This window comes from Rhinolophus ferrumequinum, chromosome 11 (assembly GCF_004115265.2).
Source record: "Rhinolophus ferrumequinum isolate MPI-CBG mRhiFer1 chromosome 11, mRhiFer1_v1.p, whole genome shotgun sequence".
In the NCBI taxonomy this organism is placed as follows: Eukaryota; Metazoa; Chordata; class Mammalia; order Chiroptera; family Rhinolophidae; genus Rhinolophus; species Rhinolophus ferrumequinum.
The window spans coordinates 36,290,721-36,310,036 of record NC_046294.1 but is presented as its reverse complement, the minus strand read 5'-3'; the positions used below and the strand labels follow the sequence as shown (position 1 = coordinate 36,310,036).

General features: G+C 50.7%; 1 protein-coding gene across 1 annotated transcript in view; it reads right to left on the bottom strand.

The window, feature by feature from the left end:
- Positions 1-19,316, bottom strand: part of ABCC8 (ATP binding cassette subfamily C member 8) — a 75,446-nt gene that overhangs the window by 32,232 nt on the left and 23,898 nt on the right. The window contains 9 exon segments of the mRNA XM_033121709.1: positions 592-697; positions 1,437-1,512; positions 1,888-2,004; positions 2,123-2,228; positions 3,575-3,720; positions 4,926-4,966; positions 13,956-14,118; positions 14,457-14,591; positions 18,275-18,430. Of these exon segments, the coding sequence (XP_032977600.1) occupies positions 592-697; positions 1,437-1,512; positions 1,888-2,004; positions 2,123-2,228; positions 3,575-3,720; positions 4,926-4,966; positions 13,956-14,118; positions 14,457-14,591; positions 18,275-18,430 (1,046 nt within the window).

Here is a 19,316-nt window from a genome sequence, read left to right as displayed (position 1 = left end):
CTGTTTGGAAATAGGCGGGTAAAAATAATAGAGTCTGGGGTTCTGGCTCTTTAATTAAGGATAGTGATCTTTCCCCAGAAACCCATGTTTATCTGGGTTATTTTTGGCTCCACAAAACACCCACTGGATGGTCTCTTCCAGCTTTGCTGATGATTTAGCCGGAAACCAATGTCTGTGTTGCAGTTCCCCACAACGGGAGGCAGTGCTACTGAGCGAGCATGGGCTTTGGAGTCAAACAGAACTGAGTTCGAATTCCAGCTCTGCCACTGATTAGCTGGGTGAATTAGGGCAAATAGTTCAACCCTCATCTATAAAATGAGAACTGTCAACAGCACTCACCTTGCTGTCTGCCATAAGGATTAAATGGCATTATACATGCAGAGGACTCAGCAAAGTGCCTGGCACATAGTAAAGGTTTAGTAAGTACTAACGACGGTGAGAATAGCAATTCACAGCATTTACTGAGTACTCACTGAGCACACAGAACGCACAATACATTCTCAACTGGGCAGTAGGATTGAAAGGAGGACTATCCACCTGCCCACTGTGAGTCTCTCCCCACTAACTGAGCCCCGGGGATGTGTTTATTACCTGTTCCAGAAGACGGCCCCTGAGATCTTCTGCATTTCCCCCAGGGTGGCAAGGAGGAGTGAGGACTTGCCACAGCCCACCTGTCCCACGATCATGGTCAGCTGGCCTGCAGGAAGGGAGGGCGACAGATGGGGGTGGAGCCGGGGAAGTCTGAACAACCACTGCCCAGAAAGACAGACAGACAGGCTGGCCCTGGCCCCCCGTCCCTTGTGCTTTCCTCTCCCTAGAATCCTCAGGGAGTCCTTCCCCCTTTGAGCCTTTCCTTCTGGAAACCTCTTTTTTCCTTCTGACTCCCCAGGTCCTTCCTCATTACTGACCCCCCCTTTCTAAGCACTTGTTTCTCCCTTCTGTTGCTCCCCAGGGTGAACCCAACTCCTCATGGTCCCAGTGATGCCACCCTGGGTCCCACGTCCACCCCCTTCCATGCTTTGCTCATGCTGCTGCCCCTGCCAAAATGGCCACCCTGCCTTATGGCCCAAGGGACCCTGCTCATTCTCAAAACCCCCCACCTCTTCCACAAAGCCTTCCCTGGCCACTCAGGCCTGATCTTTTTGTGAAGCGCCCAAACTCTGCAACCGCTGTTTTGACATCAGGCCCCCTGTCTTGCCGATCCTCGCTGCAGCACTCCCACCTGGCACAGGGACTCCTCAGGGATGAAGCCCCCCGCCTCTCTAGCGTTCGTACCCCAGAGTACGCACTAAGGGTGCCCATAAAGCAGGTTTCAGTGAATGCTGGTTTTTCCTTCTCTCTCCATGTCATTTGGTGGGATATGGGGAGGGGGCACTTCAGACATGACTTGGAGGGGGCTCCTCCAGACCATGAGGGAGGGGTGAGCTGGGCCACACCTCGGGGGATGCGGATAGTGATGTTGGACAGTGTGGGGAGTCCATCCGGGGTCCAGGTGAAGAAGCCTCCGATGATCTGCATTGCCACACACCACCACCCGGAAGAGAACAGAAAGGCAGCTGGATTCGCAGTGGGAAAGTCTCTTGCCTCCCTTCCCCAAGAAGGCCAAAAAACACCGACTCCTGTCCCTGAATCACCTCTAAGGCAGAGGAGTGGGAGAATAGCATTCTCAGGCCGACCCTTGTCTGAGGCTCCCTCCCCAAGAGGGCACCTATGGTCCCCCCCAACTCGGTGGAGATGGAAGAAGTGTCCCTGGCCCCAGGACTCCTATGGACCCTACAGGCAGGCAAGGTAACCTTGGGGCAGAGGTCTCTGGCCCTTCAGGTGCTGAGCTCCCTCCTGGACATGCTGCTGGGGAAACAGACATGGGGTACAGGGTGTAGGACTCACGTGGACACAGCAGTTGTCAGCATCCCCATCTGCACTGGGGGCCAGCCTCTGCAGTGGGCCCGTGAGGCTCTCGCAGTCCTCCCGGGCTGCACGCTTGCGGTTCACAACCTTGAGGGGCTAGGGATAGTTAGGAGGAGATGAGGACCCGTGGGGCTGGGGAGACCCCTTTCCTGAGAGGAAAAGCTGAGGCAGGATGCCGCAGGGCCCGAATAGCGAGGGAAAGATGGCCACTCACCACCGCCTGGTACTTGCTGGCTTGGCCCTGGGGCACAGGCTCTCGGGGAGCGCACTGCTCCTCTCGGATCTCTGCGCTGGACAGGAACTCACTCAGCTTTTGCACACTGCGGAGGAAGCACAGAGACACCCCTCACCCCTGCCAGGGGCAGAGGGGAGGGAAGAGGGGAGAGGGCACAGCCTGAGAAAGCAGCGAGGGGAAGGTTCCAGGTTCTGGGGTACAGCCCCTACAAAGCCCCCAATGGAGGGGGACAGAGCCGGGGGGCATCCGTGGTGGGGGCAATAGATGTTACCAGGATATGTCAGGGTTGATTTGTCAGTCAGTCAGTCAGTAGAGTAGGCTGGGGTCTGGATTATGGTGGATTTGGTTAGTTTTAGGGTTCATTTAATGTTAAGGTTGGTTAGATTGAAGGATGGTTGGTGTTGGGCTTTACCAGTTGCTGTTAGAGTTAAGGTTGGTCAGTGTTAAGGTTAGTTAAGGTTAGTAAGATTGGTTAGTAGCAGTAGGTAATATTTATTTATTGAGCATGTACTATAAGCCAGACACTGTGTTAAATGCCTTATAAGCATATAATGTCATCCTGCTGGGAGAGTTGTGGGGGAGGTGGTATTGTTCCCAACGCCCTCCCCACCAGAGAATTTCCCTATGGGCCCAGAGGAGGCTCCAGAAGTTTCTGTTCATTCTCTGTCATCCTTGGGGGTATGGACGGTATCTGAGGAAGCTTGAAAATTGTTTCCTCCCTTTTGTTAAATGTCCAACAGGCCTGGAGCCAGATAAGCCCTCCAACTCTCAAGGCAAGAACAGTCTGGGCTCTAAACAGGCTGTAGTTCCCGGTTTCTGTTCTGTGCACGATCCTCTCTTCCCTGACCAGGAGAAGCCTGCCCCTGCCTTGTTCCCCTGTCTCTCCTTGATCCATCCCTCTCTCAACAGCCGATGACTGCGAAGGGGGAGCGGGCCTTGTGTCCTGCTCCCACCTTTAGCCCGGAGTCTGTTCTCCCTCTTTAAATAGGCCTCAGCTACTCTGGTGACCGTGAGATTAGGAGAGTCTGCATATGGAAATGCTTCTGCATCAGCACGAGAGATTTCCCACAGGTGCAGCATCTTGAACCTGTGGTTTCTACACAGAATCACGGAGGCTGGGGTGGCCGTGGGGGAGGAAGGGTGATCGTTAGATGTTACAATGCTATGGCCAATAAAACTGAGTCAGCACAGCCAACCCTAGAAATGGGAATTGATTTTTTTCTGGCCTGTTACTCCCTGAGTAGATATTCCTTTGACAACAGTTTTGCTGAGTTATGCCTTCTTCCATCCTTGAACCCCTGCCAGAGCTGCCAGACCAATGGGGAGGTGTGTCCTAGGACCAGACAGGTGTGGTTGCAGTGGTCACTAGAGCAAGTCCTAGGGCCGCCACGTGAGCTGCCTGTGCAGCGCCCTGCTGGGCCCTCTTCTCACCTGACCAGAGCTTTGACGGTAGACCGGACCACACTAGACAGCAGGAACAGTGGCGTCACCAGGATGTGGAAGAGGGAGAGGGAGGCAAAGGCCACTGAGGGCGAGAAGTCAGCCTCTTTGAAGAAGCTGACGTGGCCCACGAAGGTCTGTGGACAGAGGCACATGTAAGACGGGGGTGACTCAGAGCGTGGGCCCCTCCCACACTGGAGACCCTCAGCCCATGGGAGAGAAACAAGAGGTCTGGAACAGGGGACCCAAGGAGACCTGTCAGTTAGAGACCCCTGTCCCATCCTTACAGTTATCTCCTGTCAACGCCCCCAGCGTGTTCAGGACTTCAAGCTGGAGGGCGGGGGCTGCTCCCTCCCGGTCCTGCCCCCTCCTTGCCAGGACTGAGCAGGGAGGAGCCCTCAGCTTAGAGCAGCTCTGCCCCTTCTCAGACAGCAGTCCTCAGTCAGGAACATGAAAACACAAGAATTGCTAACCACCTGTCACAGTGCTTGCCCCCGACTACCTGGCTGGCTCAACTGCCTATGTTACCCAGAGTTCCTGGAAGAGCCAGGCCAGAACCAGAACAATAAATCATGTCAAAAGTGAATTCCCAAGTATGCTTGATGGGCTGTAAACTCGCCACAGTTCAGGGACACTGGTCCCAGGGGAAATAACTGCATCTTTTTAAAGAACTGCAGCCATCACAGACCCAGGGATGGGAGTCCTGGGTGAAGGGGCCGTGGGCTGGTGAGGGCCCAGGCTTTTCTGTAGAGGCACGCTGCGGGCCCCCACCGCTGAGCTCACACACGGCTGTGGTCAAAATCTCTTTACGAAACCTCCACTGTAATTGTTAATGACGTGGAGAATTGTTTGGGCCATATGCTTACATTTCAAAAGGCAGGTTGCAAAACTGCATGTGCAGCGCAATCCTCTTTTTGTAAAAAGGTCACATTATGTGCCTTAAAAAGAGACTGGAAAGAAACACATTAAAAATACTGCCAGGGGGATTATGGGTGATTTAAATTCTCTCTGGCCGGTCCTTTCTGAATTTCCCAACATTTCTGCAATAAACATATTTCACTTTTATAAATTAAAGGTTTTATAGCTATTTTAAAAAGAAAGCTGAATTTCTTTAAAGACTAAGCCTCACGGCTTCCAGGCCCGGAGGTCGAGGCCCTTGTCTGCTTGGAGTTGGGGAGGGACCCGCCTCGTAGTTTGACTTTCAGTCCATTGCCCAATTTTCAGCCCCAACTCGGAGCCATCTTATGAAGTCCCTGTGCAGAAAGGCCAAAGCCTGGGTGGCCTCTCCCTCCAGACAGCTGCCTGCCCCTCCCACCAGGAGATGGAGGGAGGATCCACTTACGATGAGGACGGCGGCAATGGGGATGGCCGTGTTCATGAAAACTGTGGAGGAAGCACAGAGGAAGCTTAGTGGGAGGATGAAACAGCCCAAAATGAAGGCGCTCAGGATGGCCTGGAGGCCGTGTGGCCGGTGGGGTCCCTTCCCCGGCTTGTGCGAGGGCTTGGGGCAGGGTAAGGGCAGAAGCCGAGCCCTGTGGCACCTCCAGCTCTTCACCGGTTTCCCTCAGGACTCTTTTCCCATGTCTGAGGCTTAAGCCTTTAAATAAAGACTTAAATGCTCCTGTTCTGCTCCAGGTGAACAGTGTGGAAGAAGCCCATGAAAAAGTGGTGGGAGAAGGGATCGGAGAGTTGGCTGCCTGCTGTCAGCTGTGAGGTCCACAGCTTGTGTGTCTCAGGCCCTACTCCTTCCTCTGCCTTTGGTCTCTGTCCCCCCAGCTAGGTTCTCTTGGAGGCTTTGAAGCTTCCTAATCTCCCATGGCTCTTGGGAAGGACTTCAAATTCATTCACACTGAGGTATCAGTGACTAAGGACGGCTTAAAACACGGTCTCCCTTAGCTCTGAGGCTGACAGTCCATACCAGGTGGGGCATTGCTTTGCTGCAACAGAGGTCCCCTTCTTCTTCTGTTTAAAGTGTAGCCCTCAGACCCTTCACAGGGACACCAGAGAAAAAAGAGAGCTGGACTTATGGTCAGAGAAGGGTGGAGTCCCTGTTAGGTATAAGCTCTGTAAGCCTGGGCAGGTCATTTCTTTTCTCTGTGCCTCAGTTTCTTCACCCGATTTCTGTAAACTTGTACTTACTTGTTCGCACACGCTGGCTCTCTCCGAGGGGAGAGAAGATAATATAGGGAACAGGCTCTGTGAGCCCTAAGTGCTCCCTCAGTATCACACCTCACTAGCTACTAGCTTAGCTACTACCTGCTCCACAGGTAACTGCTCCTCTGGCCCAACGGGTGAGATGCCCGAAGTTTGGGCACGAGGTCCTGGACTTCCAGAGAGAGCAGCCCTTCTAGTGTAAGCGACCGTTTAGCTAGCCATATCATCCTCCTCTTTCCAGGAGCTTCTTCCAGGCCAGCCCAGAAAGGAGTCTGGTTCTGTAATTAGCCAAATGAAAGCAGAACAAGCCAGGAGCCAGGAGCCAGAGGCAAAGGGCTCAGCCTGAGCATATGGCCCCTGCCTAAAGAAAGGCCAAGTCTCTGACATTCTGAAACAGCCCAGATGGCCAACATTATTCCAAGAAGCTGACTTTCCACTTACTCCAAGAATCCTGTACCAACTAGTCCATACACAGTGTGTGCCAGAGATGTGGACCCCCAAGTGGGTGAAAAACATGGCCCCTGCCCTCAGGGGGCTCCTGGTTTGAGGAAGGAGACGGAACTATACTCCCAAGAAGGTCCTGATATACTGGGAGAAAGGGAACACGCCCCTAGGGAGTTCCCAAACAGGTAGGACAGACATTGTGTGCCTGTCTTGGTGGATTCCTAATCTGCTGAGGGGGACGCAGACCCTGTCATTGCAGAGCTTCCAGTCTCACGGAGGAGATGCGGCTGGAGCTCTTGGGCCATTGCTAATCTCTCTGACCACAGGGCTTTTTATCAACACCACTCTCACACATGACCGCGCTTTAACTTCCCTTCCTGAAGAGGGCGCCATGTCTCCGGGTGCCCACTGCAATGCCGCAGTGCCTGGTAGTCTTTGGCAGGGGCGCTAGATGCATTATTGGGTTTTCCTGCAGTAGAAGGGACCCAGATCTGGGACTTAGGACACAGTACAGCCGTCACTGGTTGGGAGAATGAGGGGGATGAGGACTCCTAGGAGGCCTGGGCCTTTGACCATCACCAACCATATAGCTCTAAACACAAGGCAGCCTTGCTCCTCCCCTGCAGGGCCAGTTATTCCAGAGTGTTCCCTAGGGCAGGGGCCTCATTCTGTTCCTCCCCTGCCCACCCCATCAATTACCAAAGAGGAGTGATTCAAGCTACGGAAGGCACCTGTGCACCACCCCTTGGCCCCCTGCTCCAGGCCAAGACCTCTCCCATACAATCTGGAGCTCAACTCCCCCACTAAAGAATAGGCTTGGAGTTAGATTGTAAATCGGTACAACTCTGCTTGGAAAGCATTCTGGTGCTTTGTAGCTAGAGTCACACCGAAGTTTAGGACTTCTGATCCTGTAATCCCTCTCCTGGGAATTTATCTTGAATACTTAACCACTCAAGAGAAGCACAAATCCCTCGGCAGGATGGTGTTAGCGGTAGCACTGTCACAGTAAAACAAAACCACAACCACAGCAACAAAACCACCAGAACCGAAATCAACTGGCAACAACCAATAAGAGGGGCTGTTTGAGTAAATGTGGTACATCAACTCTCAGGGAGATTCTGCAGTCAGGAAATGTGTGATAATTGATATAATCCCTGGTCGGGATTTTTTTTTTTAATTTATATTTTTTCTATTTTGTTGTCTGTATTCTTATAGCTGCCTGAACTCCTTTGAGGCATGAGACAAAAACTAAAAGTAAATTTAGAAATGAGTATTCCAAAGCTGATGCAGTAACAAGGGGAATACATGTGATATAACTAACTTCCACCCTACTCTGGCTGTGGTATGGAGCCGCTAGAAAGTGAAAATAAAAGTTTCCATTCCCCTCACCTTCTCCTGCAAGGATGGCCTTTGTGCAGGGAGCTCCGGGTCCCCTTTGGGGTGGGGGATGGGGGAACGGAATCACCAGCTGCTTGTGTTTTAAAGGCCTCTCTCAAGATCACCCCACTGGGTCATGGCTGGAACTGGGGATGTCAGTGCCAGAAATGGGAGGCAGGGGAGGCTCTGGCACCTCTCTGAGCTCAGCAGACACCCCTGTACCCTAATGAGGGGGGTTGGGAGCTGGGCATCCCATCTGTCACGGGTTGAAGACGTGTGGCCTTCCCTCCATGTTCCTGAATCACATAAAGCCCTGTAAAACGTGAAAGGTGATGGAGGGGTAAAAAAAAATATGACCAAGAAAGGATTTCTCTCCAACTTTGACATGGGGTAGGCTGACTCACTTGATTTGATGTAGGAAAGCCAAACCCCCCCCCAAAAAAAAACCCACAAACAAACAAAAAAAAGAACATGATAATGCTCAAATCTTGAATGTTAGGGAGCAGGAAATCCTGTTAAGTAACACTAAATGAAAGCAGAAAATGACAAAATGATGTGTAAATGTGATGCTGTTTTGGAAAACTTTAGTTGCATGTAGGCAGGCCGAACAGGCCCTACCTTCGAAAGCAACAGCCTTTCTGTAATGGTGCAGAGATGTGGGTAGGTGTTGTTTTAATCCTCTCTCCAAAATATCCCTTAAGAAGTATTCATTCAAAAAATATTTTTTGAGGGTCTCCTCTGTTCCAGGCATGAGGCTAGGTTCTGCGGGTACAGTAAGGAACAATGTGTCAGCCTTTCCTAACCCCCTCCGCAACGAAACAAAACCACAAATCAACAGAAACCAAAGCTGGGCTCAGATGTCCACTCCCTGGGCTTTCTTTGCTTCAGGAATGCTCCCTGGCCTTGTGGGTGACAGCACACACCACAATACCGGCAGCTTTCTATTTCCAAAGCATTGATAAATATTTCAGAAGCCACATGCCAATCATCTGTACCTCTACCAGCGAGAGCTACAGGCTCCTAGTCCGGACCTAATTGCAGGTTGCACCATGGGGGAAGTGTTTTTCGAAGTGCATAGGGCTATTTCCCATTCAGTCTGGGTGTCATTCTGAAGTCAACAGAGAGGGAAGGAAAGCAGGATGATGGTGTGTCTGGCTCTGGCAGTGCTGGGAGCACCCAGGAGGCCCTGCAAGTCACAGATTTCTGCCTCCTTAGTTGATGAGCCTTCCCAGCTCTCTCTCCTACACCTCCCTGCCCAAGCAGGCCAGGATATGCATCAGCAACCCAGGGTGGCCGCACCAGCTGGCAACAGGAAGGGCAGATATAGAGGGAGAACGTCAGGGAACCTGAAGAAGGAAGGGGGATCAGGGCTGGAGGTCACCTTGTCCCCTGACACTGCTTGTTCCGAGTCAGGGCCTCCAGCAAGGAGGACAGAAGGAGCATAAGTCTTAGGTTGTGAAGAAGAGGTGCCCTGTGCTGCAGTCTCACCAGCACCATCTTGCCCCTCCCACCCCCACCCTTGGCAAAGCTGGGTTTTGGAGTTCGTGTTTTGTTTTGCAGGATGTGGTATGAGGTCCGTCGCATTCATCTAAGGAGAGCCCACCTGTCTGTGGTTCAGATCAGATTGGAAGAGGGAAGACCCCTGACCCCAGAACACTGGAGGAGATGGTAAACACATCTTCCCCTGACTTCAGGAGAAAAGCCAGGGGCCTGAACACAGGGCACAAGGTCCTGCACGATCCGGTCTTATTGTTTCCCTCTCCTCACCAAACTCTGTTCAAATCTAACACCTATCGCATCCAGGCCTTTGTGCCTGGAACATTCTTCCCCTCATCTGGTTAACTTGTAGCCATTCTGCAGGCATCAGCAACGGGCCTCACCTCTGACAAAGCTTCCTTGACACCCACTGCCCCTAAGACTACGCTGGGTACCACTCTCATGGGTGCCTAGAATACATCCCTTTTTGTTCCTGTCACTCATGACACAGTTTTATGTCTGGTTTCCCTACTAGACTGTGAGCAACCTGCAGGCAGGGACCATCATTTCTTCTCACCACTGCATCTCCCATGCTTAGCACAAGTCCTGGCACATAGTAGGTGCTCAGTAAAGAATTGTTAAATAAGTGAACAAAAGAAATTAAAGAGCCGGGGCCCGGTGAGTGCCACAAAAGAGAAAGTGGGGCACTTGGAACTAAGCCCGTGGTTTGGCCATATGCCTGGCCACTGTTCATGGTATGGTCCCCCACAAGGATGTGAGGCTGAGGACCATGCCTGCTTCCCTGTTAACCCTCAGGGCCTCAGTGGAGGCTGGCACAAAGAGAAGGCTCTGAAATCGGTGCTGCACAAAGGACTGAATGAACGGGCAGCATGCTGGTTGGTTGACTGGTAGAGTTTAGAAACCCTTTGTCACTCCTGCAAAGTTTGTCCTCAAATACATGGCCAGGCTGGGTACCTAGGGTTATGCTGCTTCTGCAAGCAAGTAAGGATTCTAAGGGGAACGGCCCCAGCACTTGCCTCCAGCTTTTTCCCACTTTGTTTGTTTTCCTACTTTACTCACTGAAATCCTGCACATCTTGCAAGGTGTGGCCCACGCCTCCTCTTGCATGAAGCTCTGTGTGAACTCTCAGTCCACATGGTCTTCCTTCTTCTCTGTTCTCTGCCTTTTGCTGGTTGAGGACCTCAGTGAGTCATTTCACGTCACTAAGGCTCAGTCTTCCCTGCTGTAAAGTGGGACCCTAGACCTACACATCTCACAAAGTTGATAGGAGGATTAAGCGCAGTCAGTTTAGTGCTCCCTGCCACACTGTTTCATGTGTGTTAGCTCTGACTATTCAGCAGAGTATAAACTCCTCGAGAAAGGGGAGCACATCTTACTGTCTCTTGCATCTTTCTCAGTGTTTAGCACGGGGCTGGTCACCCTGGGCTGGGCTCACTCAATACCCACCAAGTAACTTACATCTGTTTTTCTTTGATTCTGGATTTTGATCTCAGGGAAACTGCCCCCGTTTCCTGTCCACGCCCACCCCTCACCCCCACACACTTGCACCAGCTCAGGGCTCTATACACAGGAGCTCTCAGTGATGCTGACGGTGAGACCGTCAGAGAGAGTGTCCGGGTAACCGATAGCTTGACTGCCTGGCGTAGGATGACAGACTGAAAGCCCAGGAGGCAGCCCCAGGATGGGCTCCATCGGGAAATGTGACTCCAGGGCTCCTCGGTGGCGCCAGGACCCCATGGCTGGCGCCAGGGGTGAGTAGAAAAGATGTCCCATTACCTCAAGCCTAATGACCTGTGTCCTGATCCCTGGTGACAGAGAGCAGAAGGCAGGAAATCCGGGAGGAGATAAATGAAAAGCACACTCAATGCATATACCTGCAGCCGGGAGGTGCCTCCACCCCACCACCCTGTCTCTCCCCCTCTCACTGACTAACACTAGGAAACCCGTCCCAGGAAGGGCCAACACTGAGCAAACAGCGCGTGGCTTTCAGAGCTCTCCCTGAGTGAGGGCTCTTCCCTTTCCCTCCTTATGCCTTTTCCAGGGACCAGCCTGCGCTGCTGTTTCTCCTTCTAGGTCGCTGAGTCCTAGACAGTTGGGGGGCCCTGGGCAGACCCCTTCTTGGCTCCAGAGCCCCTCACTCCTTCCAGCTCTTGACAACAGAGTCTCCTTTCCCCAGGTCCTCCCGGTCCCTTCACAAAGCCTTGGTTTGTCTCCTGAGGGCCCCAAGGGACAAAGAACACCTACTAGATAGGTGTCAGTGGGCTAGCCTGGAACCTAGGCATCTTGTGATGTTGTTCACCTAGGAAAATACAACCCAGGTTGCAGTTTGGAATGCAGGAAATGAGCATACTGACAAATAAGTTCACAAACCTTACACCATGCAATTACACCGTGGAAAGTTCGCAAACTTAATTGTCAAGCCTTCGTACATCTCCTAGAAGCAAAGTAGCTGCCACCTGCCCCCATCTATATGACTCAAGGTTGCCCCTACTTTGCTGCTGGGAATCTTGAGGACCCAGTGCCCCAGTTTCCTTGCTCTCCCACTGCAGCAGTAATGAGCCTGCCCACCCTACCCTGCCATGTTGTTGCTGGGAGAGGAAGTCACCTGGCTGTGGCAGGAAGCCCTCTCCCACCTCAGCAGCTGTTCCCTCTGATGCCTGGACGCCAGGTGTCTGTAACTCAGAGGGCTATCCACAGTATGGGGTTACTGTTAACACAACCAAACCCAGGGGCAGGCAGAGTTGGCAGAGAGAAGGATGAAAGGATCTGGGTCTGCAGACACCAATTTCTGAGCTCCCTAGATGTCCTACGGAGTGCTTAGCCGGAGGGTCCGAAGCCACAGGGTCAGGGATGAGGGTGAAGGGATGAGACCAGCAAGGTGTCATCTGTCCTATGAAGTGTCTTAGCAAGGAATTCAGGAAGCAGTGGCTACCCGCCATGCTCACAGCTCCCTTCTGAAAACATCAGATCCTAGCAGGACTTTCCACAGAAAAATCCTGGTGCCACATATGGTGGATAGCCTGGCCACCGCTGACTGGACGAGGGTCCATGCTTGAGGCACAGGGCACCAGAGTCTGGCTGGACACAGGGAGGCAAGACGCTTTGTGCTCAGTGCAAGCCCTGCCCTGTGAGAACCTTTGGGTTGGATGGCGGTCGCCTGGCCACACTAGACCCTCTCTGGGCAGAATGAACACAGGGAACACACCGATGACCTGAGGGACCCTCTCACTGTCTGTGAACCAATCTGGAGACACCTCCAGCACACCGTCCACGATGGCCCCACTGCCTGCCACCCCCAGGTGTGTCTCTTCCAATTTCAGCTAGAGGAGGTGGTCAGTCTGGTTCATCTCTTCGAATTTCCTTCCTTGTTTCTCATTCATTTCCGAGCCGATTCTAGATTATTTCTCTTCGATTAAGAGAAACTCGCCTGGAAACGGTACCTCATCGTGTCCTAAGTCTTTTTCACCCCACATAGGTTTCCAGCTCCGTGAGCAAAACAGTTTCAAGGCCGGGAGTGAGAGACTCCGGAGATGGAGTGTGAGCCATCTTCCTGAGGAGCCTTCACCTCAGAGAGACACCCCGCTCTGGGCCTCACTTTCCCATTTGTAAAACGGTTCTCCCAATTTAGAGAAAACATTTTCCATTTACCTCCCTTGCCACGTTCTGTGTTTTTCACAGATCTATCTTTTAATTCATAAATTCTCTCTTCAGCTATGTTATTTCCTTTAACCTGTGCCCCGAGTTGTTTCCACCTTGTTTTTCCTCTCTGGGGACTTCCTCTTGGCCCTTCGTACCATAATGGCTCTTAAACTGGACAGTCAGGGAACAAGTGTGAGGTCTGCCAGCTGCTAAATATCCACATCCCAATTATGCACTTGGGCAGGAACCACCACGGGGGCGGGGGCGGGGGCGGGGAACAGGGCAAGGTCCATGGAACCATTAGACCAACGGAGAGGTAAACCTGAGCCCTGAGCCTGGACTCCATCGATCACGTGACCTCCACATGCCTTGACTCTGACCTGGGGACTATTATCTACTGAGTTAATTTCAAATAACTAAAATTTTAATTTCTAGGAGTTCTTTTGGCTTTCCTTTCCCCTCTGATACTTTCCTGGTTGGCCTTGTAGGTTTTATACCTTCTTCAGTTCTTTAATTATTTCATGCATATTAATTTTAGACTATTCTATCATCTCCAAGTACCGAGGGAGGAATTCTCCTATTTTTTGCATTGGTGACTCACTCTGGTGGTGCAGTTTTCTCTGGTGGATTTTAATTTCTTTATTATTGGCTCATTGTTCAACAGGAATGTTCACCACAGGAACCCTGTGCTCTCTGGAAAGAGTATCTGCCGAGACCCTAGGAGCTTCACCAGTTTTTTTTTTTTTTCCCCTCTCTCTATTTTCTGGGCTTGGGGTTCCCAAAGCACTTGATTAATGTAAATTCAGTTCGTGTAACTACACCTGTGAGGACCTCAAACTTGAGCGCCTATTGTTTAAAGCAAACGCTCCTTCTCAGGGCCCCAGATAAATGGAAGCTTCCTGTATCCTCCCCATGGCAGTGGCAGCTCGGTCTCCTCACACTTAGGAGATTCAAAACTGTTGTTACTTACTCAAGTTTCCTGCTGCGTCTCACTAACGTATCAGCTCGATAGCATAGCAAAGACCTCATCTCTCTTTCTCGTCACTGTGTCCCGAGGCCCCTCACAGAACACGCTCTCAATACACATTTGCTGGACAAGTGACTGAAGGACACTGTGATTTCTGGGGGCTCTGGCTTACACGAGACAGTTGGAGGATGACCCCAAAGCCCATGGCTTCTGCCCCCCCCCCCCCCAGGCCCTGCTACCCTATCCCGGCACAGGGGCAGCAGCACGCAGCGCTGGCTGGATGGGGGGACTCACTGGAGATGGAGGTGTAGATGGCGAAGGCCCTGAGGCTGGTCATCTCCTTCTTGCGGGTCATCTCCACCCGCGCACGGAAGATGTTCTCCCAGGCGTACAGCTTCAGCAGCTTGATGCCACGGAGCATCTCGTTGGTCTGCTTCAGCCTCTCGTTAGAATACTCCTGCCAGGGGTCATGGAGTCAGAGAAGGCTTTCCTCTGCTCCCATCTCACCCAGAGGAAGGAGCTGAGTCAATGTTCTCACCATTTCACAGAAAATACCCAGCTCCTGTCCCCAAAGGGATGCCCCCTGCCTTCTCCATTAACCCCATTTCACAGACAAAGAAACTGAGTCCTGGACAGGTAAAGTGTCATTAAAGTCAATGACAGTGTGGATGGGTGGTGGGGGCTGTTTGGTGGCATCTGAGGGAAGAGTGAGGACACAGATGAGAGGTGAGGGAGCAGGCAAACACATGGGGAAGGATGCACAAAAGGGACAGGTGCACACCTGGGGACACTTACCAGGGTGCTCCGCTGGGCCTGGGAGAGCTTGGTGGCCACGAAGTACTGCACAGGGGCCAGCAGAATGATGACAGCTGCCCCAATTAAGGCACTGATTCCAAGGATGTAGTAAAGGAGAATCACACCCACGATGATCTGAAGGAGAGTCACGGGGATGAGTCCCCTCGAACTTGGTGGCTGCCCTGCCCAGGATATTGACAATACCCACCCCAGTCCCCTAAAGTGGGACATGCCTTGGTTCCCAGGTTTCTAAATTGTCTTGGGGGGCAGAGGAGGAGGTGTGACAACGCAATTTCAGAAGAAAGGATTAACATGATGGGTGGTCACACAAGCCGAGAATTTCTGAGCTGGCAACCAACTGCATTTATCTGCAAGGCTGGCTGAAGCGCTGACTCTCCCCAAGTCTACTTTCCAGATGGAAGTCTCAGAGCTGAGTTTGCCCAATGAGTGTGACAGCACCGTTTGTTCTGTTTCCTGGTGACCAAAGTTGACATTTCACTCTTATGAAAATAAGTGATACATGAATAAAGGGGCAAAATTGCTGCATCCATGCCAGACAACACCAGTCCAGGATCTGAGAGTTCATTCTTATGCTCCTGGCAGCTTTCATTTTTCAGTAAATCTGGAAGATAGTCTCTGTTTCTAGCTTTATGTAAACGACTGCCTGCTTCTGAATATCTATGAGAAGGTTAAGTGACTCTTGCCAGTCCCCAAAGCATCAAGATGACAGTTTCTCAGGTTGCCTTCAAAAGCGTTTTAGAAGAACAAATGTGCTATCTTTCTTAATTAGAAAAAAACATCTGCTTGGGTTGGCCCTGTGCCCCCTGAGCCCTACACCAAATTGGCATGAAGCTCCTTGCACCATCTCAAGGACAGAGAAGTGGGTGGGTGGCTCTGTAATCTCTGTCAATGACAGAAAGCCTCCTGCAGTAGGAGGTTCTTAGGGGCTGGTAAGTGACCCCTTCACCACCTGCCTCCCAGTGTTAGCTGATGTTAAATGCAGGCACGGATAGGCAGAGGAGCACATGAGGAGATGAAGGACCCTGCTGCTCCTACGGGGCCCAGCCGTCATCACCCTCCAGGAGAATTATCCCTGGCATCCAGTCTTCCTTAGCTGTCCTCAGATGGGAGCAATCAGGGTGTTGTTCAGCAGCTGGGGTTGAGCCGGACACCAAGGAGCTCCCAGAGCACTTCCAGGTCACCACCAGGCAGCCTGGCAACTGAGGCCTGCAGCCCCACCACTTCTAGGTGCCGGCAGCTACGGGGACAGCAGCTGGGGATGCAGCATCTGCTGCTGCAAAGGCTGTCCTCACACTCTGCCTAACCCTCCTCATGCTCCCCAGACTCTTCTGTCTACTCTCTTCTGCAGGGGTCTGAATGTACCCCGCAGGAGAACATACCAGAAACCAGGGATTCTGAGTGTGCAGAGCAAGTGTGGGGAATCAAAGAGCTATTTGATCTCCTACTCACAGGTTAGGAGAGCAATCCAGTGTAGTAGGGAGGAGATCCTCCCGACACTTTCTGCAGTCTGCAGCCCTGAATTTGAACGCAGTCTCCGCACGTACTAATTATGCAATCTTGGGCAAGTTACTTAACTTCTCTGAGTCTTAGCTTCTTCATGTCTCAGCTTCTTTAAAGCGGTGCTTTTAATGCCCACTTAGGAGGATTGTTGTGAAGATTAAATGAACATATATAACAAGTACCTAGAATAGTACCCGGCACAGAGTTGGAGATCAATACAATGTGGCTTACCCTCTTTCTTAAAAACAAACAAACAAACAGGACTCCCTGTCACCAGGGAACCATAGAAAGGAGATACCTGGGTTTGGAGCTGCTACCAGCTTGCTGTGTGGCCCAGGGTATGCCCTTGCCCTCTCTGGGCCTCCGATGCCCATGGTATGAGGAATCACGGAGGTCCCCACTATGGCTGAGTATCTTAACATGGTATCCACAAGCTTCCGGGGGCCCATAAAGCCCCTGAAATTGTAGGCAAAATGTGTGAATGCACATTTGTTTTTCTGAGGAGGTTTCATTCGATTTTCAAAAGTATATGTAGATCAGTGGTTGCCTAGGGCTGGGGGAGGCGACGATGAGTGAGCGCCAGTGGACATGGGTTTCTTTTTGGGGTGATGAAAATATTCTAAAATTGTGATGATGGCTGCACAACTCTGTAAATATGCTAAAACTTATCAAATTGTACATTTTAAACGGGTGAATTGTATCTCAATAACACTGTTGTTCTTTAAAAAGTATATGTGACCAAAAATGATTACCAACCATGGAGAGCCCTTGGGGACAAAGGAATGGGGCTCCTGAGCTCATGCCAATATTATTAAAAGCTTCCTGGGCCTTGTGGCCAAGCAGGCGGCACACATAATCCTGACCAAGTCAAAGGGATCATGTTAACCCCAGGTGGTAACACGGGGTCTTGAGGGCCGATCAAAGCTGTAAGTGGCAAAGGTCTTTGAGAAATTGAAAAAGGAAAACCAAATAATGCTTCATGATAAATAAGCAACGGTGAGTCATTAGTGGAGATAAAACGTTCCCCCACCCCACATAGAGGTTGTGAGAATTCGCAAGTGAGAGAAAGCCTGGGGCAGAGCCAGACACAGGGTAAGGCTCACTAGTTATTACTTAGTATTCGTATTATCAGCACTGGTGCATGTGTAATAAACATTATAAATAGTAGTAATGACAATAATGCAGCAGGCTCGGTAGACAAAATCTTTTGAAACAGGTTGTTCAAGGGGACATAACAGAAAGATAAAAGGCTGGTGACTATATTAGATGAGTTCTCCAGACCATGCTATAGCTATCATAGTCACTGATCCATCTTGACAGAGTGGAGGGGGGAACAGGGGCCTGGGGTGGGTGAGGAAACTGAGGCTCAAAGAGGATGAGGAAACTGAGGCTCAAAGAGGTTATTTGAATCAGCTTGTCTTACCCAGGTCCAGACACTTTCCTCTAGACCAGAAAGCCCCCCAGGAGCCCGCAGGCCCTCTGCGAGTGGGTTTGCGATTTCCGCTTCTGGCCTGAGCACCTGAGTGAAGATTTATTCCCAGCTACAGGACAGGACAGGACAGGACAGGAAACACAGACTCCCTGGTGGAAGATGAGAACTGGGGCAGCTGAGGCCAGGAGTCAGGTGAACCATGGATAGTAGGGTACTCTACAATCGTCCGAGGAGAATGCACCTCCTTCAGAGCCAGCCTCAAAGGTTGTTTGGTTTTAAAAATAGTCATGCTTTTGATTTTCAAAAATAATACATGCTTGTTGGAGAATTTAGAAATGCATAAAGAAAATAAAAATCACTTGGGACCTTCCAGTTCTTTCTTCTATGTAAATCTGTGCAAATACACACACACACACACACACACACACACACGTTCCAATTTAGTAGGGAGTACACTAGACATACTATTTTGTAATTTACTTTTTGCTTAAAAATATATCAGAACACTTTTCAATGTAATTAAGCACTTTGCTACAACATAATTTTTAATGTCTGCAAAAGTATTCCACATATGATCATTCCGTTGTTTTTTTTTTTTTTTTTGGAAAAGTTTTTAAGGTTTAAGCTGCATTTTAAAAGTCTTAATGGCACTGTCTTTTCTGATCATCAAGAGAGATGGCTAGATATTTACAGAGTGTGAGACAGTATAGGGACCCAGGGGTATTCCCCGCGGAGACCCCAGGGGAGTGGAAGATACAGGCCAACATGGAATGGAAGATGGTGAACTCTTAGTCACTGAGCATGTACCAGCAGATTCTGGTTTTGTGTCCCCTCTCCAACTCCCCACCAAAGCAATGTCCCTTACCTGTACTGGCATAGCCCAGAGGTTTGGGCACAAGAAGAAAAACCACATCAGCTGATTGGTGTCAATGGCAACCAGGTTACAGATCTGCCCAGCAGTCATTTCTCCCATGGATAGGTTGGAGGTGGACAGGTGCATAATTTTATTGTAAATCTTGGTCTAGGAATGAGAACAGAGTGTTCTACATTTGTCATCATTTTCATCCTAATCACCACCCCAGAAGCCTGCCATATGTCTATAATGTGTCAAGGGCTTCTCAGACATTCCCACTTTGGAGCACAGAGCAACCCTGCATTATTGTTCCAATTTCACAAATGAGGTAACTAAGGCTTGGAGAGGTAAAGGGCTTTGATGACAGATCAGGCAAATCAGAGAGGCAGATCCAGTGAGAAATCCATGCCAGCATGGCAAGCCTCTTCTCAGACAAGCAAGACTTCTCCCTTGGGGACAGGACTTAATTAGCTCTTAAATCTTAAAAGCAGATCTTCATGTTCGTGATTTACCAGAGGCCAGGGGAGAGCACACTTCAGAGCCATAAAAATGATGGAGTGGGGCAACCGTCTGTTTTAGTGTGGCCATCTCCAACCGGGGGAGCGGAATGCAAGGAGGCCAAGTCCTGTCTTAACTGAGCCTTGAAATAAAACAAGGGTTTACACTGTGATCGTCCTATGTGATATACGACATACGTGTGTCAATCAGCTCCAGCAGCATCCCAGAGTCCAGCCACCCTGAGAACCTTGCTCTGCCTCCCCGCAGGCAGATGGGAACAACCATAGTAATGGCTCTCTATGAGCTCCGAACCTAAAAACTCTACGTGCAGAGTGATTGTACCTCCCAGAAAGATGGCAGTTTCCAGGCTATGCGCTCTTGAAAAAGTTAAAATGCTTTCCTGTCTGAAATGTCCTTGGGATGCCTGCTCTCAAATGAAATTTTATCATGCCTTCTGTCGTAAGGCTAATTCCCAGCACTTAGTTCATCTTTTGTGTAAAGCCAGGCTTTTCCGTGGGTCAGATTTGCTTAAAGCATAAACCTATTCTATGTCTTT